This window comes from Pipistrellus kuhlii, unplaced genomic scaffold, assembly GCF_014108245.1.
Source record: "Pipistrellus kuhlii isolate mPipKuh1 unplaced genomic scaffold, mPipKuh1.p scaffold_m20_p_7, whole genome shotgun sequence".
NCBI classification, from domain to species: domain Eukaryota; kingdom Metazoa; phylum Chordata; class Mammalia; order Chiroptera; family Vespertilionidae; genus Pipistrellus; species Pipistrellus kuhlii.
In genome coordinates this window covers 46,727,385-46,753,382 of record NW_023425573.1, presented here as the reverse complement: position 1 = coordinate 46,753,382, position 25,998 = coordinate 46,727,385, and the positions used below count along the sequence as shown (strand labels likewise).

General features: G+C 32.9%; 1 protein-coding gene across 2 annotated transcripts in view; it reads left to right on the top strand.

The window, feature by feature from the left end:
* PSMD14 (proteasome 26S subunit, non-ATPase 14) overlaps window positions 1-25,393 on the top strand; it is a 79,040-nt gene extending 53,647 nt beyond the window's left edge. For both annotated transcript variants that reach the window (XM_036420881.2, XM_036420880.2), the window contains 5 exons: window positions 5,090-5,197; window positions 10,245-10,319; window positions 13,493-13,618; window positions 21,959-22,021; window positions 24,680-25,393. In XM_036420881.2, coding sequence (XP_036276774.1) covers window positions 5,090-5,197; window positions 10,245-10,319; window positions 13,493-13,618; window positions 21,959-22,021; window positions 24,680-24,778 — 471 coding nt within the window. In that variant the 3' untranslated portion in view covers window positions 24,779-25,393. The remainder of the gene's footprint in view (window positions 1-5,089; window positions 5,198-10,244; window positions 10,320-13,492; window positions 13,619-21,958; window positions 22,022-24,679) is intronic.
* Window positions 25,394-25,998: the final 605 nt, after the last annotated feature.

Genomic DNA, 25,998 nt, shown 5'->3' with positions numbered 1-25,998 from the left:
CTAACTTGGTCAGGATTCTGATACCAAAGTATCTCAAGCATTTAAACACCTATACCAGACTGACTACATGTGTACACTAAAAAGTCATGCCAAACTTTTAAGACTTAATTATATGTTTTTTAACAAAGTTTCGTGACTCTAAAAATGGCTAATTACCTTTTGCCATGCTAGTTTCTAAAGATCAGTTTTGTTTTGTTTTTTTCATTAAGGCATATATGTTCAAAACTTGTCTTTTTTCTGCTTAAATTTTGATGCAAGTTTTCACTTGTCAGAAAAAGTACATTACTATGCTCGTTACACCCCATCCCGCTTTCCTCCAAATATATTGAAGTTGTACTACAGATCTATAGCTACAGTAAGCAATTCTCCAAGGATGAAGAAAGAAAATGTACATACACATAGGAATTTCTTTTCCAAAGTTAAAATTGACATTTTATAAATAATTTTCATGTTGCAAACTTGAGACTAAGAAATCATAGTAATTCAGTGATATGCATTTGGCATGCGTCAGTTTTAGTTCTTAGTGCTTTTCATTGGAAATGACATAAAAAGTAAGGTTTCTTTGAATTTTTTATGCTGTGGGCTTACAAGAGACATAAATGTTTTTCTCTTATACATGCCTGGCAGTGCATGGCAGCAGAAGTAACGAAATGGTCACAAACCCCAGCAGTACTTCCCAGGTCAGATGCACCCTTAATTTTTAAAGAATCTGGAAACAGCCTAAGCAGTTGATAACAGGTCATTTCTAGGTGGTAAAGGATATTTCATATGGGTTGTTGCTTTTCTTTCCACACCTGGGTTTTTATAGTCATTTAGAGACATACTTTATATGGTGGTAGGCTTATGTAAATATAAATATGTAACTTAGCTATAACTGAATTGTAATTCTTTTTCCTTTTTCTGATGTTTGACATTGATTTTGAAGTTTAAAACTTTTTTTCAAGCTTTAAAAAAATTATTCTAGTTCATTTTCTATTTAAACATTTCCATAGTCATTGACTTCAATGTAAGTACAATTGTAAATGCTAAAGGCAGCAGCTACTGTTAAAAAAGAGAAGGGGTATTATGAATTATATCCAATATAACTACTGACAGAAATGCTATACATTTTTCTTTCAAACACCTTTTCCTTTGTATTAACTAATTTGTTAGTTATTTAAAAATATAAATTCCTTTGAATGTAAAAATTTGAAATTATAGATTGGTGTTTTAGAAATGTAATTTAGTCTTTCAGTAACCTAGCAGTTGATATGAAAACACAAATTTAAAAATAATAGCATATGGGATAAACTGTACTATACTCATGAAAAAAGCCAAAAATATGAATTAAGGAGAATTAAAAAATAATTAGTTTTGAGTCCTAAACTATATTCATTATTAAATTGAAATGATAGTTTCTTGACCCTTGAGTGTACTTGGAATAAATATGGAACACAGTATTGTTTTTAAAACTATTTTGCTTTTATAAGCTAAGACAGATGTACAAAAAAGATGTAGTTTTTATTTTCTATTGGCAGCTTCCAAATATTTAGTGTCTATTTCCAAGAGTTGCAATTAGTAAAGCAACCATGATACCGAAATCTGCACATCCCACAAGCTAATTATATTTGCAAGGTCAGAATGAATACATATTTTCAGAAAAATAAAGGGTTATATAAATATGTGTCTTCTACTTGGCTGTTATATCACAGTTTGTTGATCTGGAATATAATGTGTACAATTCACAAATTTGTCTGATAACAGAAAGTGGTGTGTGATTGTGTTTATTTTACTAACCAGTATATTCACAGCAATCACTTCCAAATATCTCTCCAGTAAAGATGTGTTAATTACAAAACAGACAAGGTCTTCTATTATATTAAAGCTACTAACAAGAAGACAGCAGGAATCACACATGTAAATAGCATCATCAACCCCTATTTTAGTCCTCTGTTTTGATCTGTGAGTTGCGCATAGACCAAAGGTGCTATTAAAGACTGAGTGTATGAAATAGGCAGCATTATATGAACAAAATTTATTCAACAAGAAAACAGACCTTTAACATGAATTTAACAAGCCTGAGAAATTATAAACTATCATATGCTGCAGATTCATGCAGTGATAATAAACAAAAAAGGAAAGTAAGAGGTTTCCCTAAGCTAGCCAGACTGCTAATGGTTTTGTTATAAGCTGTCTGCTGCTGCAGTGACCTCTGGAAAGTCTCAAGGCACTTGTACCAGAAAAATTAAACGGTCAGGCTGGTGAGTAGAGATTCAGCATGGTGTGTAGGACAACAGCATGGAAGGGAATTATAAAAGTGTAGCATCGTATTCCTGAAAATATTCTTCATACTTTAGCTTACAAGGTTTTATTATTAAATAGGTAGTTTTCATGTTAAGTTTTTTTGTTTGTTTGGCTAAATTCCTATTTGGATTTGTAAGACATAAACTAAACTGGTTTAATGTATATGTATACTTTAAATCAAACTCTTTAGAAAATTCATATCCCTCCAAAAAATGGATTATTTGCCCTGTTCCTCCCTCTTATGCTTTAATCAATCATTGGGGGTTCTTTGTTCAGTATGTTGTATCCAAGCTTTTCCTTCTTACCCATGGAGTGACCACTTTGCTGTCATTCTGTTGCATCATGCTGAAATACATAAACATGGAGAGACGCCTTCAGCTTGTACACACCTCCAAGTGCTCACTGGGGCTTTTTCTTGAATCTTGCAGTGGCATAATTAACACCTTCTTTACCCTTTGCTCATTAGTGTACTGGACATTAATGAGTCTATTTTGATAGGTTGCTCTAAAGAAGAAACCCACATATTCTCACAGTGCATAAAGCAATTATAAAATTGTACAGAAATTAAAAGGTAGACTTTATTGTCATATTTATGTTTTTATTGCATACTAAGTCTAATTTTGGTCTGTAGGTTGTTGAACATGTTAGTTTCCTTAGGCAGTTGCTATAGTGATGGCAGCAGATTCCTTTAATCTTAGTGTAAAGTATTTATTTTCTGTTGGCTATCATATTGCTATTCAGGAATTGTCCACCTAAGCATGGTGTTTCACATAGGCCATCATTTATTAGCTGAACAGTATATTAAATTGTTGAATTTTTCTCTTAATTTATAACAGAATTTTAAAATTTTATTCCCATTTGTTTTTAATTGATCATGATATATATTTAACTGGTATTTTAATTTCCTTCTTTTATGAAATTTCACACCTGTTTATAATATCCCAGAGAAATATTACAGATATTTTTGCATGTCAAGTAACTGTATTCTGTTTTCGTTTGAAAGAGTTCAATATAAAAAAAAATTAGGCATTTTATAAATATGAAATTTTCATGTTTTCGTAGAGTGTTTTTTCCTACAAATCATTTTACTGAAATTTTAAAATGGAAACCAAATATTCTAAAAACAATTGGATCAAAATGATGCTTTGCTCTTATGTATTTACCACTAGTAGTAAGAGTGGCAGTTCTTAATTCTGTATTTTAGTTGCACAGCTGTCAAAATGGTCACTTTTCTTTTGACAACATTTTAATTTCATCTCATTTTATGTGCTTTTTAGTAGAAAATGTTAGACAACTCTTTTAAAGTATTATAATGTCCAATATTAATATTGATACCTATTTTTATAATTGCTGTATGGATAAATATAATTAGAAATTTTTTTTAAGTATATAGATGAGGGACATATTTATATATATGTAAATATGAAAGTTAAGTCTAGATTGTAATTTCTGTATTAAAAAAATAGTTTTACAAACTATTAAATCATACGTTTTAGGGATACTTGGTTTTATTTTGAGGCAAAAGGAAAACCTTTGGGGAATTTCAAACTGTTAGAAATAAAAGCAAACTTCAAAGTTGATTTTGTGGGTTTGTTTTTTTGTTTTGCCTTAGAGTGGATAGAGGTCTTAGATTGACTCACTTTTCCTAATGCTTGGTTTAAGTTTGTACTCTGATACTGTTGACTTTTTGTGGCAGCCTTTAGGAAGGGAGATTTTTGTTTTTTCTCTTTCCTTAAATCTTGTTCTTTAGCAGACAACATGTACAAATGAGAACCCACTAAATAGCAATAGCTTTTAAAATGTTAATAAATCCCAGTTGTTTGACACTATGTAAAACAAGTTTAGAAATACTATATTATCCTGCTTTAAGATTGTTTTTATGTGCTAAATAAATGTATTGAGTTTATTCTCTTGGTAATTGATTTCAATTCCCTGAAAGAGGCAAAGTCCCTGTGCTTTACCTAAAACTTTACAAATTTAAAAGCTTTAATGAATTCTTTCAAATCCATGGTAATGAACAGAGAAAAGCTATAAGACAGTATGTGATTCTTGTTAAGTCTCTTAATATATGAGCTAACAGATGACATTGTATCATGTAAGAATTTAAAGTCTTTTTTATACAGAAATATTGATTACTCTTAGCACAAAGAGGATTCCTAATGTTATTTCTTTACTGTGAACTGTATGCCGTGCCATTACCATATTTCTGGCTTACAGCACAGATTGACCTTGATTTTCTTGGTTTGGACACTTAAGGCCATCACACAAGATACAGTCTCTTATAGTCACAAGAAGTAAAAGGTATCTGACTAGAAGAGAATACATGGAGCAAGTGCCTTGCTGGTTGTAATTTTGTTGTCATTTCAAGTACTGTGGTGGGATAATTGATGTGACAGGACTGGGCTTTAGATGTGGTCCCTTAGCTTGTGCTCACTTTCAGTTTTAGTTTCTCTTTGTCATTCATTTTGATTAGGTAAACATTAGGTGACAAACATATGCACACCAGTGAAGGCTGTTTAGTGTAAGTTTAGTAATGAAGCACTTCAATAATAAAGATGCAAAGTTAATATTTTTCTTTACTGCCGTATGAAAATTGCAATAATTGGTGTCACCTTACATTACAAGATTGAGGGTGGTGTGCTGATGGCACAGTCAGCAGGAGGCTCTTTTTTATTAATATTATAATTAAATGATTTCCTGGAAATAGGCCAGAAACAGATGCAAGTTGATCATGCCTTGTCCACTGTTACTTGGCATCATCACTTGCTTTTTAAAAGAGAATTGACCTGACACCTTGTTTTTACAGGTTGTTATTGATGCCTTCAGATTGATCAATGCTAATATGATGGTCCTAGGACATGAACCAAGACAAACAACCTCAAATCTGGGTCATTTAAACAAGCCATCTATCCAGGTAATTCCCCTACTTGATAATGTGTTAAAAACTATGCTTTACATTTTAAAAGCTGTTAAAAATGGCCATTCTGAGATCTAGCACTTAGCATTTTAACTTGTATATGATTGCTTTTTTTGTGTTTTAAAAGATTATGGAAATATTGTTGAAAAGTTAGATTTGCTTATATGGGAGTCAGTTTTTAGGATAGTCTTTTAACTTTCCTAATAGTTTGAGGACACCCTTTTGGGGAGCACATATAACCTTTATCTTGAAATAACCTTATGGCTTTGCTGGTTAACAGTGGTAGGAAAGGATCAGTCGAGTTCCAGGTGAGTGCATTAGGTGTCATTCATAATTGATGTAAATTTTAAGAGGTGTCCAGAAAAACAATTCCCAAATAGTACTTAATTTTTTCCTGCTTTTTCTGTTTAATCCTCACCTTTATAACAAGTCCTACAAAACATATTTATATATTACCTTTGATTAGCATTTATATCTTGTTTGAAATGATGTCAGCCGTTACAGTTTTGAACACTTAATATCCTCCTGAGTGATTAATGTTTTCTTTGTATCATTCACATGCCTCATTGTTTTTACACAAATCTTTATAATCTGCAAAAATTATTTTAAATGTGTTTTTAAATGCACCACAACCTGTGTCTATGTAGTTAATTGCTTCTCTGAAGATTAATTAAAAGGACAGAAATACCATGTTTGGTTAAATAGAACACGTAGGACAGAGTCTTTATAGTAGCTATTGCTGTTCCACCTCTGAAACCTTACACTGTGATACCATTGTCTTTGGGGAGTTGTGGCTTTAGTAATCCATGGTTAAACCTTCGTTATACTTTGATAACTGTACTTTTAGTAGTTATTCATGATTAAGTCTTTGCTATAGTTTGATACTTGATAATTGTACTTTTAAAAGTTTACTTCTGCAAGCAGTCAAAAATAATCTGAAAGCTTCGTCAGAGTGAAATGTTTTGTTTCAAAGGATTTGAGGTGTGTCACTTTGGGGGGGGGGGCGGATTTTTTTATAAGACAGGGAAAACTGCGAAGTATAATGAGTATGAAATAAGCCACCAGTGTTTTTGATTGGGTACTGACAAGCCCAAGCTTGCATGTTCCAAGAGAGTATATTATTGGACCTGGTTAGCCTGTGATAATGGCCTTCCTTATAAACCCCCATAGCATCATACTACTTCATTATTTTTTTTGCAAAAGGTTAAGTAGCATCTCACAATCCAAGATCATTGTGATTACTTCATGGTATGTTTCTGCCAGAAGTTTTCACTAATTGCAAGTCAACAGCCACCTGTTGCAGATTTCATCTTTTAAATTTAAACCGCTTTTTAACCTGAAAAAATGAGTATAATCAATATAAAAAAATCTGCTTCTTTCTATTCTACCCTGTCCACTTTGTATTTTTTTGGTCCTAATTTATAGTCTGTAACTTGAGAAGGACTTTATAAAGCATCATTAGTTTTTCTTATTTTAGTTTGTTTTGCCTTCCAATTAAAATCTGTAAGTATATTTATTTCACAGTTTATATAGCGCCCATCAGAATGACATATATCTGGGTGTTTTACAGTATTAAGACAGTTTGAGTATTAAAACACTCAAATGGAATCAAGCTAAAAAGTAGCAGAACAAAGCTACACGTGTATTTAAAACAATTAGTTTTCTAAGACAAGCTACAAAGAAAGCAACCCAGAAGAATGTGGTGACATATTAACAGAAGTTTTAACTCAGGCATCAGAAACTCTTCATAAAGGACATGCTTTTTATTATGAAGGAAAACTAGTTCGTGTTGAGATGGATCTTGCTTCTAAACCAACTGTCAAGTAGTGGGAAAGGAAACCTGACAGCAACCATCACTCATGCTGGTGGTCACTATGCTTTTCTAATGCTGATTTTTTTATTTTTACTATTATTTTTATAGTACTGCTGAAGTTGCAAAAATATATTATAAACTGTACTTATATATTTATACCAAAATATTAGTATTACTTACCTTTGGATGGAAGAATTTTTTTTTCTTTTTATTTTTTCCTTCTCCAAATATTTCTTTAACTTTCTACAGTGAAACAAACTGCTTTTAGAAAATGTTATTTTTAAAGCACTAACAATGTTGAAGTATCTACCACGAGACAAAGTAATAGACAAAGTTTATATGAACTTTAGTGTTTTAAATAAGGGAAGCCATTAGTAATCCTGGTAGAGAAGGGAAAATATAATGACTTCACTATAGACTTTTTTGTTAATATATGAGACTGCATTATTTTGTGAATATGGAAATGTAAATAATTTAGATATTGATTTTGAAGTTTATTTCACTGTGATGATTATTTGTGTACTATTTTAAATTTGTCATACTAACAAAATTATAAGCTCTACTCTAAAGATTAACTAGAAAAGCATTGAAACAACCTTAAAGCTAATCAGCAGGAAGGGTCTCCAAACTCCCCTTTGTCCAGTTCCTCCTCTAAACCATTCTTCCTCTAGAATAGATAGCATCTTAGATTGGCACTGAGTTTCAACCTAGGCAGAACTTTCTTCTTGAAAGGGTAGCAGGCTTTGAGCAAAGAAAAAAAAGGATCAGGATATCCAAGAGCCAAGTAAGCTAAGCTTTGTAAATAAATCAAAGTATATTGTCCTACAAGTGGTGCAGTAAAAATTGGTCAGACACCAGACGCTTATTTAGCCACAGTATATGTTATAGGAAGAACTGTGCTTTAGAGCGCTCTTCTGTGAGATACTGTTGGAGATTTCACATAGCCAAGTAATGAATAAGCTGAACATAATTCTGTTTTAATGAAGAACTGCCTAAATTTTCCTAACTCTGCTATATCTTTGTTAATTGTAACTTAAGTGTTGATGTTTTAAGAAACTTTCTGGCTACATAACTTTCTCCTTTCTCTACCTAACATACATTTGCAAATATATTGTCTTTAATTCATAATTTGACCCTTTCAAAAGGTTAGTCTCTTTCTTGATAAAACTAATCATATATGTGGCATATGCAACCACAACTTATAATTTAATTCAACTAGATTGGTTAATTTGAGAGAACTTATTTTACTGAGCTGAACAATAAGCTGTGCTTTTTGGGCTTGTGTGGAAGCGGACTGCACATGGCTAATTCATTTCTAATTTGTGCTAAATTCACTGGGGGTACACAGCAGATGAGAAAAAATTAGAAGACTGCTTGAAGATATCATTTGATTTAAACTTATGTTTGCTTTGTCGTTATACCTGCAAATCTTTCACACTGCCTCTGTTAGTTTTAATACTTTTATCTAAATAATGTAATTGAAAATCAAGTAGGTAGTCCCTTCAAATACCAAACTATATATTTCAGCAGTACAGTTAATCTCCAGAATATGGACCTGTCTATGGGCATATTGGCTGACTTCTAGAACTATTGATCATGGCTGTTACTAACTGCATGGCCAATATGTAGAATTGTGTAGTTAAGATATTGCATAAAGGAACTTGGATGAGGGGGCAGTTGGCATCAGAAATCTAGTCTAAGCTCCACTCTCCAGCCAGACTATGTCTGCTTGGAGGACTAGGCACCTTTTTCTAATTCTTCCACCCAGCAGATATTTTTCCTAATTTGCATAAAGATGAGTACTTAAGAAAGGCCCTCATTAGTTCTACTTTTTTATCTCTACAGTGCAGCATTTCTATACCCTGAAATTTAAATGATGATTATTAAAATGGTAATGATTTAATAGGTGCTCTTAGTACTTTAATTTTGTATATCAACCATTTTATTATAGCAAATGTTAAGTATATAAGAGGCTTACTACAATATATATTAAAATATTTTAGTATTTATGGAGTGGTTTTTGCTAGCAAACTAAGCTATGCTTTGTTTTTATCCTGATAACTTAAAATTCAAAGACTTAATCCAAGAATTTCCTAAGACACATTATAGCATTGTATGGCAGGAAAAAATCCATTATATGGATTTTAGAATCAGAAAGACTTGGATTCAAATCCGAGCTTTACCTTTTATTAGCTATAAACCAGGACAATTTAAGATTATTGTCTTATTTTCCTATCTGATAAAATACAAATGGAACCATCCTACTTATTAGATTGTTGTGACGATCTGAAGACCTAGATGCTTATTAAATAATTCCTTTCCACCCCTTTTACCTCAATACTGTAACACCTACTCTCTAAAAATGTAATAATTAGAGAGTGTGACAATTGTTTTGGTTTGCTTTATCTTTTGTTTCCTGAGAGATAACCCTAAAACTCTCTTTATTTTTATACTTGTTGAAAATATGTCCGAGGTATGTAGTAGGCTGATAATGGTCCCTCAGAATGCAATTCTGATCCTCCTTTGAACTTTTTTGGCTGGATTTAGATATTTGAGCAGTTGTGAATGGATTCTAGCACAAGCAGGGTTATTGTTTCTTAATAAAGTTATGACATTAATTTAATTTTTATTATGATTTGCCTGTTTATCTTGGAGATCAAGTGCAGTTAGGGGGTGGAAGGGATATCTGGTTAGTGAGATTGAGCATGAGCTAAATAGACCCAGTAAGACAAACTACTTTGTTCATTGGGAGACATGTGGGGACACAATTATTTGAATCTGTTAGAGCTGAATTAAGAAGAAGGGAGATCCCATTTTAATATTGTGTGTGAAGAAATAAGTATCTTATTACTTTTTAGGCTTTAATTTTGAAATAACAAAGGTCCTCAAAACTATCAGAAAATTAGGCTTAATAAATTATGAATAATTAATATCTAATTTAGATTATGATGAGGTCAAATCCTGTCTCGGATTGAACAAAGCTACTGAAACTGTTGAGTTTGTGCTGCTCTAGATCATGCTTTGAAGAATGTGTGACCCATACCTATAAACCTTATTCTGAACTTGTAGCTCAGAGAAAAAATAATTTACTCTTCACTAGGATAAAATGCCTTTTTTAGAAGATAATGAAGATATTGTCTATAGGATATGTTAACAGTTTCAGACAGTTGTATTTATTTTAATAAGTGAAAAATATTAATTTGTCCTTTTTCAAATCATTTGTCTATATAGGCATTAATTCATGGACTAAACAGACATTATTACTCTATTACTATTAACTATCGGAAAAATGAACTAGAACAGAAGGTAAGTTTAAGTTTTTATGTTATAGAGGAGAATAAAATGTCTTTTTCATACCATTTAAATTACAACCTGGTACATTTGACTTTGAATTCTTGACCTATTTCATGGAAGTGTTCCAAATTTTTTTTTTTTTATTCCTGATGAATTTTAACATACTAGTAAAAGAAAGGAATGTTTTATTGGATTATATTGGAAGATATTTTACCTTATTGTTGGGTGCCAAGGTGGGAGAGAAAGTGGGAAATAAATGTTTCAGTTTGGTTTTATGATAAATTATAAAAACCCCTAGTTCTCTGATTTTTTTCTGGTTAATTTTTCTTCTCCAACAAAATAATTTGTCTTCTCCAATAAATACTGAAAATTTTTCCACATTGGAAAGGATTAAGTTAGATTGTAATTGTGTACTACTTTTTAAAAAGTATCATGTATACTTAGGGTAAATTAAAGGTGAGTTAAAATGGAAATGCAGTTTGAGGTTTTCAGATACTTAGAGCTAGATTTTAATTTAATTTTATATAATTTTTAATTTAGAGAGAAGGAAGGAAGGAGGGACGGGGGGACATTGATGTATGAGAGAAACATCACTGAACTGCCTGACAGGGGATCAAACACACAGCCTAGGTTTGTGCCCTGATGGAGTGGTACTGGCAACCTTAAGATGTACAGCACGACTCTAGACAACCGAGCCACACCAGCCAAGGCTGCTATGGTAGATTTAGTTGAATAGTTTGAAGTACATTTTCATCACTTTTTTTTTTTTAATTTTTACATTTAAAAAGTTTATCATTCCTTAGAAAATAGAGAAATACAAAACATTTGCAATTTTAAAAGTTAAATCGTTCAAAGATTGGTTACATTTAACATTTTCCTTCATATATATTTCTCTCAGATTCAACAGACCAAATCAGAGCTTATATTAAACTTTCTAAATATTGTACACACAAAGGATTAATTCCTGAGAAAACAGTTGAACAGATCACATATTCACTGCTCCAAACATACATCTCAGTATGACAAGCCTTGGAGTCAGGCTGTACCAGAGGTTCATCAGTTATTTTTACTTTTGCATAGAATAGCAACCTGCTGTGAAAGGGGGCACTCCTTAAACACAAACTGGAAAATACATTCAGATATATAAGTAGTTTATCAATCTTGATATCTTATATCTAACTTTTAGAAATAATTCAACTAATTACATTTAAATTTTTTAATTATTTATTTTTCCTACCACATACACTTAACCACCATCCTTGGCTTAAAAATCATGCATAAAAATATATAAATTAATTAATGTTACAGTTATACTTCTAGTAGCTCAGATCAGGTGCTTTCTCATTACCAAAAGCTTTACCTTTATTCTTATCCTACCAACCTGTATACTTAATTTCAAACCTTACCTGAGGGCCACAATGGAATCCCCGTGGCAGGGATATCCTGCTCCTTTGCTTTTGAAGTGGTAGGAAAATCTAGTTCTCAACACTTAGATACAGGTAGTTTTATGGCACATGTAGTGGCAGCTGTATTGAAATTTCCCAAGGATAGATTTTCTAGAAAATTATCAGTGCCAAAGATAGGAAGAAATCAAAGAAGTTGGAGCTCCTTGTGCAGGAATTTTCCAGAAATCCCTCCTCCCCCCCAAACTATTCTTCTTTGCTCCCTTAGACCCTAGGAGGTATATGCAGGAATTTGGAGATTTTATTTCTTTCAAAGTGTCAAATGATTTTGACATGTGGTTTCTTCTCCAGCATAAAAAGAACTTTGTGCCACGGGTGATTGCAAACCTCTAAATGGGTAGAGTAGTTTTTCTAACTGTGTCTTTAAATGTTATAGCTCAGGGATCTCACTTAAATATACTGGCTCAACAATAATCATTCTGTAGTCACCATTTTTGTTTTCACATTGGATAATGATATCATTTAAGAAAAACTATCTTAAGACTGAAAACTTGAGAACTTAAGAACTTCCAAGAATATGTACTCAGAAGTAGGAGTCCAGTTAGGAAAACAATGAACTAGGGTGTTTAATTTCATGATCACTCATAGGGTCTGATCCCAATTTGCTAATGTGATTGCAAAGTGGATGAATTTCTCATTTCCTTCCCAATGTCATGACTTTCCATTCTGACAATTAAGAACTTTTAATTGTCAGAATTAAAAGTTTAATTTATTTATTTTTAAAATTATAAATAGAATGTTAGAATTTGAAAGAAATTTAGAGATTATCTAATTCAAGCCCTCAATTAATAAATTATATAAACTGAAACTCAGAAAGTTTGACACAAAGTCATTCGGTAAATGGGACCTTTCACCTTCCTGCCAGCCTGGTCGCCCTATTCAGCTGGCTGTTGGGTCGCCCCTCACTGCTCCTCCTGCAGCCCGCTGTTCAGTTGTTTGGTCGTCTCTCACTAACCCTCTCTGCTTGCCTTGTTGCCTCATGCAGCCTGTTGTTCGCTCATTACTATGAGGGCCTCCTGACCGATTTGCATATTACCCTTTTATTAGTATAGATTAAAGGCTAAATTGACTTGCTCATGCATGATACATATAAAGCTCTCACTGGTGCCAATCACACGTGTGTGTTTTGATCTGTCATTGTCAATCATGAATTTGGTTGATTCTTCTATTTATAGAGAAAGGGTGAATAGCAATAGTACAGTATTCTAATTAATTTCCTTTCAATGTGCATGAATTTGTGCACTGGGCCACCAGTGTATTATAAAATTGTTCTTAGAATCTATATAATTGACAAATGTAACTCCCATAAATTCAACTAAAATAAATATAGAAAAAAAAACAGAAAAGAAAAAAATTTCAGATGTTGATGGTGTTATAAAAGCAATAAAGCAGGTTAAGGCAAGAAAGATATTTAAGATAGTGTGGGTGGGCTTTTTTTATTGCATGGTTAGTGAAGGCACCTATCACTAAGAAAGTGAGGCAGGTAAGCCTTGCAAAGATAAGGAAAATAGTCTTTGAGGCAGAAAAAGAGCAAATATAAAGTCAATGGGGCTAGAGTACTCCTTGAGTTATATAAATTTAGGAGAATTCTTATTAGAGTTTATTTAAGTTAATAAAATTAAATTCATTAATTCCAAACATTTTTGTGAAGTTGTTCTCAAGATGAATGAAGGACATATTCTCCTATAAGAAAATTATGATTTTTTTCTTTATATTTTTTAGATGTTGCTAAATTTGCATAAGAAGAGTTGGATGGAAGGTTTGACACTTCAGGACTACAGTGAACACTGTAAACACAATGAATCAGTGGTAAAAGAGATGTTGGAATTAGCCAAGAATTACAATAAGGTAAAAGTTACTGCCAACATTTATTTCTTATAGTCTTTGGAATAGGTATGATTACATGTCAAGCATTGTATAAATGTAATTAGTTAAAATAGAGTGGCCTCATTTGTAGATCAGATAGTAAATACTTTAAGCTTTGCAGCCATCGGATTTGTCACAACTACTCTACTCTGCTCTTCCAGCGTAGGAGCTCATAGAGGAAGGAGTGAGGCTGTGCTCTAGTAAAACTTTACAAACCAACCAGGCAGCCGGCTAGGTTTGGCCCCCGGGCTATATATAGTGTGCCATTGCTTCTGTAGACTTGTTAAAATAATTTTTCATTTGAAGTCTCTTCATTTTCATATGACTTTTTGCTAGAAGGAAAGGGGAACAATAAGATATTACATCTTAATACTTGCCAAATAAAATTTATTTTATGAACGTCTCTGTTTTTAGATTGTGGGCTAAGTATATGTGGCCATGATGTTTTTGTTCATTGTTTTATTTTCTGTTATAATTTCGAAATTAAGAAAATACTTGAGCTATGACAAAAATGTATCTTCTGCATTGTATTAGTTTCCTAGTGTTGTCCTAAGAAACTACCATCTACTGGTGTCTTAAAACAACAGATTTATTCCCTCACAGTCTGGAGGCTAGAAGTCCCAAATCAAAGTCTTGGCTGGGCCATCCTCCCTCTGAAGTCTCTAGGGAAGGATCCTACTTTCTTTCAGCTTCTGTTAGTCCCAGTCTTTGACTTGGGGCAGCATAACTTTAATCTCTAGGGTTAGGATTTCCTCATATCTTTTGGGGGGTGTGATTCAATCTATAACATGTATTTTCAGGTTTTTAATCAAAGCCACATACAGAACAGGTTTTATGTTTTGATTTAGTATAATGCAAATGTGTGTGTGTGTAAATTGCATTTATATAATTGCAAAAAAAAGTTATGAAACAGTATTTACCCTTATTATGTGATACATTCTATTTTCTTTTTCATTTGACTAAATTTTATTCTGTTTCAATTATACACAGAAGCATTACACACAAATACATATAGCTTATATCCCACTAATGTGTTGAAAATCTAGAATTTGAAAATATACAGTATATACATACACACATTATACAAGGATGTGTTTATAAATATTTATTGAATAACTCCTATATAAGTTGAAATGGAAAACACCTTCCTTCACTAATAGGAAAGTAGGGGCAGCAAGAAAAGCTGATAACCAGAATACCAGGTCAAAATTAGTGTATTCTGTAACACCTTAATATTCAAATTGTCCACAGACTAACTGCATCAGTATCACCTGGGCTCTTAGAAATGCAGACTCTCAGAGCTACTGAATCACAGTCCACATTTCACCAAGATTTCTAGGAGATTGTAGACTCTCAAGCTGGGAGTTAGAGAGCACTGCCGTTCCATGTAAAGCACTGCAGAAGTTCAGAGGCTCTTGCTCTTAGCTATGGGTGACCCAGGAGGCTGTCTTAGGTGGTAACCACATTCGAACTAGATGTTAAAGAATAAGTAAGATTAGACACACAGAGAAATGTGACCCTAGGCAAAAGGAACAAACATCACAGGCAAAGGCTAGGAGAGACAGAAAAGGCAAGGATATGTTTAGAACCTGTTTGGCTCGAGTATGGAATACATGAAGGTGATAATGTGTATTAAAGTGTTTTTAAAGTTATTGAAGTCAAGTAGCAGGGTATCAGGGTGCAGTTTTTTTTTTATATACTAGTATATATTGATTTCAGAGAGGAAGGGTGAGGGACACAAAGATAGAAACATCAATGATTAGAGAAAATCACTGATTGCTGCCTTCTGCATACACACCCCCCCCCCCCCCCCCACTGGGGATTCAGCCCGCAGACCTGGGCATATGCCCAGGCCACGAATAAAACCAAGACCACCTGGTTCATAGGTCAATGCCCAACCAATGAGCCACTCCAACTGGGCAAAATAAAGTTACTTTTTATCATGGGCATGATATATCCAGAACCTGACTTTAGAAACCAGGTTGAGAAGCACAATTTGAAAATGGGATAGGAAAAGGGGTGCTGTAAATGGTGATTCTACTTAGGAGGAGCTTGCTGTTACCCAGACAAAAGGGACTACCTATCTAATTATCGTAGTGGCAGCGGGAATGAAGGCATCAGTTGACAAATAAAACATGGCACCCATTTGGTAGATGAAATGAAAGGAGGAGGAGGAATCAAAGTTGAATTCAAGGTTTCCTGCCTAGATGGCTAGAAGTATGATGGTACTATTAACAGTCCCATTTTGGGTAGAAGTGGAAGGATTGCGAAAGGAGATAAGAGTTGCATTTTAAATATACAGAAATGTAGGACTACAAATTAATTGTAAGGGCTAGATTGATATTGGTTATCACATCAAAAAGTAGTATTTCTGCCAAAACCGGTTTGGCTCAGCGGTAGAGCATCTGTCTGCGGACTGAAAGGTCCCGGGTTCGATTCCGCTCACGGGCATGTATGTTGGTTGCAGGCACATCCCCGGTAGGGGGTGTGCAAGAGGCAGCTGGTCGATGTTTCTCTCTCATCGATGTTTCTAGCTCTCTATCTCTCCCTTCCTCTCTGTGAAAAATCAATAAAATATATTTTAAAAAAGAAAAAAAACTAGCAACAATAAATAAATCCTTAAAAAAAAAAAAAGTAGTATTTCTCTTTTTTAAATTAAACACATCTTCTCAAAATAAATATTAACCAGGAGACAGTATATAAAATTTGCCAAGTGTAGCAGTGTCTTTTGAGAGATTTGATTTTTGAAAAAAAGTTGCTGTGCCCATACAAATTAAATTTCAGCAGACATAAGTTTGGCTTTGAAGAGCATGTCCTGATTTATATATAGTGTTCAAGCTGGAAATCCCCTATGGTTCTAGATTACAAGGAAAATACGCTTATCTTTCTAATATATATTTTTATGCTGTGAAGAATAAAGAGAAAGAATCATTTATCATATTTGAAACAGTTAACCTGTTATAAATGAAAAAGTTATTGAAAGTCATTATTCAGCAGTCTGTAGGAATGATTTTCATTTCTCTGTAACGCTACAAGTTTAAGTAAATTCATATTGGTACCACTGCCAGGAAATAACCTATTTATGGTTACTGCTGCCCATCCACAGAAGTTTTTTGCTATTTTACAGTTTTTAAAAATCTCTGTAGTACTCAAAAACTTGTAAGGTTTTAGTTTTAAAATGAAAACAATGTGTAAGCTGTGATATGAAGGAGTCCAAATTTGGAAATGTAATTCCCTCTGTGATTGAAAGAGAATGTAGTGGAGTTTTTAGTAACACTTAAAATATAAAAAGAAAGGCCCGTGCTACCATTTTTTTTAGTATTCTTTTTAATTGCTTGGTGTTTTAAATTAAGGTAATTATTGTTAGGTTCCAGTGAGCTCCTGAAGTAAAAGGAGGTTAGAAAATAATTAAATTCCTTTGTTCCAACTTTTCAGTTTTAAGTCTGAATTCCATACTCAGATTCTGCTTGTTTATTATATTAGTCATTGATTTCTCTAATTATTGAACTTCATCACCCATCACTCAGTCCAAATTTCCTAATTCATGCCAGGTGCATACATTTTTAAGATATTGCTATTTTATTGGATATTTATAAATGAATGATAAAAGCATTTTAAGAATAGCATGGGCACATAAAAATTTACCATGTTTTCATACATGTAGTCCTGTAAATTCTGAGTTCTGACAGTTTGCTTTTCAGGCAGAAATATTGCCTACTTAGAACCTTAAATAAATTTTGGATATATCTTTTATGTATTTGCATATAAAATATGTAATTATATAATTATATTTGATTTACTACATTCACTATATTAAAAATGAAAATGTGCTACTGCAATAAGATTAGAAAAACAAAGTAAGATATAAGTATTGGAAAAATCAGGTCAGATTATCATTATTTAAGTATGCTAGGGTATGTTTGCAAACAAACATAGAAATCTAACAGACTAAATTAGAGTTCTGTTAGAATTCACTGGCTGAGTAGCTCAGTTGCTTAGAGCATCGTCCCAAGGTGGTGATTCGATCTCCAGTCAGGGAACATACAAGAATCAACCAATGAATGCATAAATAAGTGAAGCAACAAATTGATTTTTTTTTTCTGTCTCTCTCTTCCTTCCTCTCTTAAATCAATCAATAAATTTTTTTAAAATATGTAATTATAATCTAGATTTGTGTAGCTACTAACCATGCAAATGCTGGTATCCAAAAATTGCATATTATTTAAAGAATTCTTGTAAAATAGTTATTAAAAACAATAATAAATTGGACAAAAGAGCTAGGAAACTCTGAAGACAATGGCATATAAACATGAAAAAAAAAAAAAAGGTTCAACCTTATTAAGTAATCAAAAAAAATTAAAATTGGCCTTGACCGGTTTGGTCCAGTGGATAGAACATCAGCCTGTGGACTGAAGGGTTCCAGGTTTGATTCTAGTCAAGGGCATGTACCTTGGTTGCAGGCACATCCCCAGTAGGGAGTGTGCAGGAGGCTGCTGATTGATATTTGTAACTCTCTATTCCTCTCCCTTCCTCTCTGTAAAAATAAAAATTAAAAAAAAAATTTTTTAAAGAAAATTAAAATTGTATATAGAACATTTCCTTTCAAATGAAAAGAAAAAAAATGGCAAAGAGGGATACCTCCCAGCTAAATCAGTTCCCTCTCAGAATCCCTTCCGTAAGTCTCATCCAGCACTTCTGATTATATCTCAGTGGTAGAAAATTTGAACAACCCTTGTTTTGAGGAAGGCTTTATAATTCAGTCTTCTCCTGGGAGCATTTCTGCCTTTATAAAATCAGGGTTCCATTACAAAAGAAGAAAGGGAAGATTTATATTGAATACATAACTAGTAAGCTCTGCCATAGAATTTTTTTTTCAAAAAGCTGGACTATAACGTCTCTCTCTCTCTCTCTCTCTCTCTCTCTCTCTCTCTCTCTCTCTCTCTCTCTCTCTCTCACTCACACACACACACCCCTTCATTTCATATCCCTTTTTTATGTGATTACATTTTAAAATTGGGTTGTCTATAGGATTTTTAGAAAGACTTTTTTTTTTTTAAGACTTTTTTATGCTGGTAATGGCCACTTGATAAATTATGGATTTGGCTTTGTTACTATTCAGGATGTGTCATTAAAAAGTACTAATTTTCTTAATCACTATGAATGTTGTTTTGGTCTTTGGAAACTGATAAGACTGTGTTTAAGTCACAATTTCATTGCTTATTGGCTGTATGGTTATATGTATCCCCATATTTCTTTGTGCACATTCCTTTTTTATATATTTCATATTGCTTTCAAAATTTGAGACTCACCAGGCAAGTAAAGCCCAAATGTGAGCTCCTTAAAGAGGAAGAATTGCCTTACTCAGAATACTTAAGTGATTATTAAATGTATAAGATGGTAAAAATTCTGTTGAAGACATGCATAGAATGTACTCAAATGGTATAAGCTATTCCAAAACGGAAATTGGAAAAATATTTTATAGTATAAGTATTACTGGAATTGACATATGATTCTCCCAATAATTAGTGCATAATATCTTCATATATAAAATGTGGACTAACTACTTCACTGGGATATTTTAAGAATTTAGTAAATTAATATTTGTGAAGCATATGAATGTTAATATTTAATTCCTTATAGTTATAGCAAACCAGTTTTATTGTTCTCTATACTCATACCTCTTATACTTTCTTGGATTTTTTTTAATATAATTGATACTTTTATTTTCCCACGTATGTTTTATAAAAACCACTTTTGAATCTTATTTTCTACCCCCAAACCCATAATGTGACTTTCAGTTAACAGCCAATATCTTGACTTGATATAAAAATCAAGGAAGAAGTAAAATCCACTAGCAGAGATTATTTAATATTGAAAAATACTAAGCAGGTGATTTTAGAAAGCATGTACTTTAAATGGGATTATGACATGTTAGAGAGTAAACAAACTTAACATATCAAAGGGGAAAAAAAGAAGCCCAGGGAATAGTTACAGAAATATGAATTGGAATAACAGTCATGGTGTCATAAAAGCAGAGGTTAAAAGAGTAGAAGAGAAAATGTGTTGGAATAGCTCTAAGGTGTTCAGAAAATTCAAGAAAACTGAGTCCATGGAGCTCACTCGGTGGAGAGTCTTAAAAGACTGTTAATGAGGTACCAGAGATACAATCCATATTTGTTAAAGGATAAATAAATGGTAGAATTTGAGGTACAGGTTTTCCACTTGAAAAATGTGACCATTATCAAAAAGAAAAAAAGAGGACAAGGTTAATGAGTTTTGTAAAAGCCTCTTTGAGATCAGGGGTACGTCTGAGGGGATTGTGATAACATAACAGTCCAAATTCCAGGAATTTCTTAGAACTGTGCAGACCGTGCATGATGGGATAGCCATCTGGGGGTCTTTGTTGATAAACTGTTAAAAACGTTTCTAGTGTGAATAGCCACAAACATTTTCAGTGCTTTTTTGTTGGTTGAGTAAACCGAAGAGCACAAATGCAAAAGCAAAATTTGATGCCAAATCACAGAAGTTGCCATAAACACAGAAGTTCCCCTAGTGAGGACACTGCCTGTGCCTGAATTTCATTTGTTTCTGCTGCTACCATTTCTTAATTTTTCCTGGTGACTTGCCAGATTAGAATTATGAATGAAGATGAACTGGCCTTACCCAAATGGTAGATGAAATGTAGGTAACTTAGGTAGATGGAGAAAATATTTTAGGGGGTTGATGTGGTAATCTGGTCTATCTTAGAATATAAGAGATGTGCTTATTACTCTTTTGTCATGGAAGTTTGCAACCTTAGTATATGCCTAAATCTACAGCTGCTCCTCATTCTCCAGATGGCATCTATGGCTGGGAGTACTTTTTACCATCTGCACTTCTCAAAGAGTTTGTGAACTCTCTATTTTAATTATTGGAAATGGAAAAAACTAATTGGTAAAGTGTTACATGAGGTAGAAGATTTTTAAAATTGAGTTTTCGCATCCTACTTAAGTTTTCATATAGGGTCAATTCTTTAAATGACGTTTGACTTTCATCTTTACATATCTGCCATGTTCAATATTTGCAATACCCCAAAATACTCCATAAATAATTATTTTGTACAGGGATTGGTATTTTGAGCCAAGTTCCAAAACTCTTGCCTCCTTTCAATACTGTAAAGTACTGTTCTTGGCAGAGCATAGAGCAGCTAACACTGAATGGATAGAGTACAAACTTATGTGAATTGTTCCATTCATCTAATATGTTTTCAAGTCAGTCGGTAAGGTATAATGTCATAATTGTAAAAGTAATTGAGTAACACAAATTTTATGTGTTGCAGTGTATTCATGTATGGAAAACATTAAGGTAGAAGCAATTTACCAGTTAGGAAATAGTTTTTTAACTAGCTGAGAATAATATGAGTGGCATCTGACTCTGAAAATGAACATATTCTCTATTTAGGGAATTCTAGATTTGGAGTGTTATCTTTATTTCTCCTTTTTTGCCGTTTTATCAGTCATAAGTGTATTTTCTAATGATGCATTGTAAATAAGTATACTGTAATAATCAGTGAGTACAATACTTATTTGCCATCTTTTCTTTTAGGCAGGTTCTACCAGGGAAATTCTCTAGATAGTTTGTCCATTTATAAAATTAGACACTTGCCATCTTTGCTCATTTTCAAGTTCTCTGTTTACAAAACTATTAAGAAGGTGTGAAATGCAGCCAAACTTCCCAGTTTATGGGAAATGTCTGATGATTGCATTTCCTACATGTTCATTGTTCACACATGAAGAAATTTGGCAGCTGCAAGATTATTAAGTTAGAGTATCCAAATCTAAACCTCGCTGGGATTTTTTGGTTTCCTGCTTTCTGCCACCACCATCTCATTTTCTTTTGTAACCATATTTGTAGTACGTGCTATGGTGTTCTTTCTAAAGGTGGGTGATCCTTAAATTTTCTTTGTTTTCCATTTATCAAATACTATGAATAAATCATAGACCAGGAGTTTATCTGATGTATTTCTTATCCTCCATTTTAGCCATCCCTCAAAGAATTCCAGAATAGTTTACAAATAGTTAACTGGTGGTCCAGTTTGGTATTTTCAGTGCCTTTTACATATTTCCTAAAATTTGTTGTCAAAATGATGGTGATAATTAAAATAGTTTTCATTACCCTGAAGCATATTCTTAAGATTAATAAAATTGCATTTTTGTTCAGTAAATTCTTTAATAAAAGGTCCTATGAATGAAAATTATGATAGCCATTATCTTTGGTGATGATTCTGCAATGGGAAAACTAAACTTAGGATTTGAAACTCTGTTCTTTGTGTTTCATTCACAGGCTGTAGAGGAAGAAGATAAGATGACACCTGAACAGCTGGCAATAAAGAATGTTGGCAAGCAGGTGAGGTGTACTGTAATAAGTTATACAGTAGCATAATAACACGCTCTTGTAGAGTTAAAACTATTTTAGGGCCTATTCCCCACCCCAGTCTGTTCATTCTACATTTCTCTTCTGTCATGTAAATGTGACACTAATTTTAAAACCATTGAATTATTCAATGTCATATTCTCTGTGCCACCTTAAGAATGGTAAATCACAAATATACCTGTGAGATCTTTAGTGAAAATATCTTACTAGAAATAAATTAGGAAACTTGTGTCCTGAGTTAATTTTTAAGTATTATTTTTACTTGAAATAATAATAACATTGAAGATAATAGAATGGTAAATTAATTTCATATGTAATCGTTTTTTTTAATGATATAGTTTAGCAATATGTAGGTACTATTCCTGAGAAAGCTTAGAGCTCTATTGGATTATACTGAGTGACGAGAAAGGGTTTTAAGTATTTGCTCTTTCACTTTTCTAATATGAAATATATATTTTAAATTCCTTTTTCCTAAGGATTGGGGAGAGCACACCAACCAATTAAAAGAATCTACAGATTAATTAGACTGTTTTTTAAAGAATGTTGATTACATTTTTTTCATTTCATGGAACATGGTTATCATATTGCTGATGTTGGCAGAATCTTGATATTTCAGATGCAAGACACTAAGCTGTCTTTGCTTGCAGCCATCCTACCATATGCTCTGATCCCATCACATCTCACAAGCTATGTAGGTTTGGGCCAGGACCATTCTTGGATGGGAAATCTCTAAGAATCACCCAGCTGCCACAAGAAGTAATGTAGATAACTGCGGGAAGTGTGTTACCAATTCACTACAAAACCAGTTACTCCAATAGAGCAGTAGGGGTAAAGGTCTGACTTTAAAAATCTCACAGTGATGAAATTAAATCCCACTACATTCTGAATATTAAAATTTAAAAACAATAAGAACCTTCCAAAACAAAAATGAAAAATGGTTAATCTTATTCTTTCATCTTAGGGATATGGTCATCCCTGTTGTCTTTTCCCACTACTAATTTTCATCTAATACATATTAAATCACAAACTTGGAGACTGCACACTATAAAATTTAGTAACTGGGTTTTTTTTTGTTTGTTTGTTTTTAATAACTCTGAAGCTGTAGTTTCTTGATGTGCAGGTTTTATATAATAATTAGCAGTAAATAAAAGGACTAAATTAAATATATAATTGGCAAAGTGTAATAATCATCAGAATCATTTTTAAAACAGAGTACTTCGCTGGTTTGGCCTATTGCACAGCAAAAGCAAAACTGTCTGTATTGGAATTAGACCAATAATCGGCTTCTCCTCCCGGTCTTTTTTAGTCTCTTTCACCTAAAACACTCTAGGTCTTATTTCTGAAGTACAGAAATTTAATATTGTAGTCTAGTTACTTGAAATTACTTTAGCATGTTGTATCTCTGGGTTGTTTAAAGAAGTCAGGTACTTTGAAATTGTAGTTTAGAAGAGAACAGTCAAGAAATAATTCTAGTGATGAACATTTGTTTAAAGTTAGGAGTCGGGTATTTTAGCAATACTCATAAGAAAATAATGCTTTAATTAGAATATTTTTATTGTGTACAATAAGTAGCCTTTATTTCAAAGCTTTCTGTTTTAGCTGAAATACTTCATTCAGCTCAGCATTAAACAAACATAAATATAAATTAAAATTTTATCTTCCTTTACTAAAATGCAATTTTTAGGCTGTTTTGAAAAAATATATTTTTATTGATTTTTAGAGAGAGAGGAAAGAGAGAGGGGAACATCAATATTAGAGTGAAACATCAATCAGCTGCTTCCTGGATGGCCCCCATCAGGGATCGATCCCACAACCCGGGCATGTGCCCTGATAGGGAATTGATCTGGCAATCCTTTGGTGCCTGGGACAATGGAGCCATACTGGCCAGGACTAACTACAATGCAATTTTAACCTTTTTTTAACTCAGACATTTCAAATGTAGATTAGATCAAGGTTAAGTTAAAGGATTGTACCTATATACTTTCCTGACACTTTTTTTTTTTTTTTCAAAACAGGTGCATGAAAGATTTATTCTTGACATTTTATAATTGATCCAAATTGTATTTAAAATTTTAAATTACTAACAGTGACTTTTGACTCAAGAATATTTCCTGAATCACTTAAAGCACTGTTTCCTGAATATTAAATCATACAAGAATTAAATTTAAATTTTAGAGGACATGATGAGAATTCACTTTGAACCCTTAACTTTGATATGTCTGCTTTGAGTAAGTACCACTCAGGCATTCAGTATATGTGCATGGCAGAAAATATAAACACATACTCAGGTTTGATACACACATATAAATGCTTGTACTTTTTAATTAAATATTGCAGGCTGTATAGAATTTTGTTTCTCCTTTTAAGCTTTTGGAACAGAGTTAAAGTATTCAGTGTGTAAGTCAGTCTTTCATTGTGTAATCTATTATTTTTTATCAGTTAAATTTTTAACAGATGTAGAAATCCTAAAAAGGTAACAGTATATTAGGAAGATTAAATTGTAAAATATATATCAATTTAGGTTTGGCTTTTTTGACTGAATTTTATTAGCTACTGAAAAAAATTTAAGTAATTTGTCTACCAGTAATATGGTTCTTTTTTCTTTCTCTCATTTTTTCTTTTTTCTTTCAGGACCCCAAACGTCATTTGGAGGAACATGTGGATGTACTTATGACTTCAAATATTGTCCAGTGTTTAGCAGCTATGTTGGATACTGTCGTATTTAAATAAAGCAGTGCAGAAAACTTTTAGTGATACTTTCAGTGTACATTACCCTATTGTTCCTACCGCTCCAAATCAAGGGACCTCTGAAGGTGTATTTGGTTAAATGTAAGACATCTGGCATCATTTGCAGCACTGTAACACCTTCAGTCTCAGTTGTGCAATTACTTCTGTTTCTTTAGTCAGGGTCTTTGCAGATTCCAAAGTTATATAATACATCAAAGTGGACAAATTTTGTTAAGATCCCATTTAATATTTGAAGAAATCAGTAACACAAATATATTTTGATTGTTGCTTACAAAATAAAGTACATTTACAATCTATGTCTCCTGAGGTCTTTTTGGCACTGGGTGGGATTGACAGAGTAACATTTGACAGTGCTTTAGAAATGACATAGTAAGATATGCTTCTCTGAGCATTTTAAGATTTTTATAACACATAAAACATCATTGTGATAACAAAACTGAGTGGCTACCTCATTAGTGGGTAATGCAGAAAAATTCTGACATCTTTCATTTAAATGTTGTCACAAGTTAATATTGTATAAACAATATATCTTGTTAACAGTCAGGATTTCAGAAGAGTGCATTGAAGAATGGGCAATTTTGATGTAAACTATCATTTTTTAAAAAGAGTACAATCCACCAATCATGTTGAAATTTTGTGGGAATTGCCTGCTGCAAATTCCACTAGACATAGAAGGTATACTGCGTAATGTCTTAAGAAATGAGAAAAATAGCCCGGCCTCTGTGGTGCAGTGGCTAAGCATCAACCTATGAATCAGTAGGTCACATTTCGATTCCCCATCAGAGCACATGCATGGGTTGCAGGTTCGATCCCCAGTGTAGGGCATGCAGGAGGCAGCTGGTCAGTGATTTCTTTTTCATCATTGATGTTTCTATCTCTCCCTTTCCCTTCCTCTCTGAAATCATTAAACATATTTAAAAACATAGAAGAGTAGCCATAATGTGAATTTAATATAATGAGCACATAAGCAATAATTTTGTTACTATTTTCTCTCCTCTCTTTCTAACAGAAATACTCTGTTACAGACAAAAATTTGACTAATGGCAGTTTTTGTAGATGACCCTATCCCACAACTTGCTTCTAAGTTCAGCCTCAAATACTCATGGTCCAGCACTATACTGAGTAACCCAAAGGGTGTTGGAAAACATATGGAGACAAAGGCTTAATTCTTATCTGTACCTTTTATGAAATACAGCAAAAAT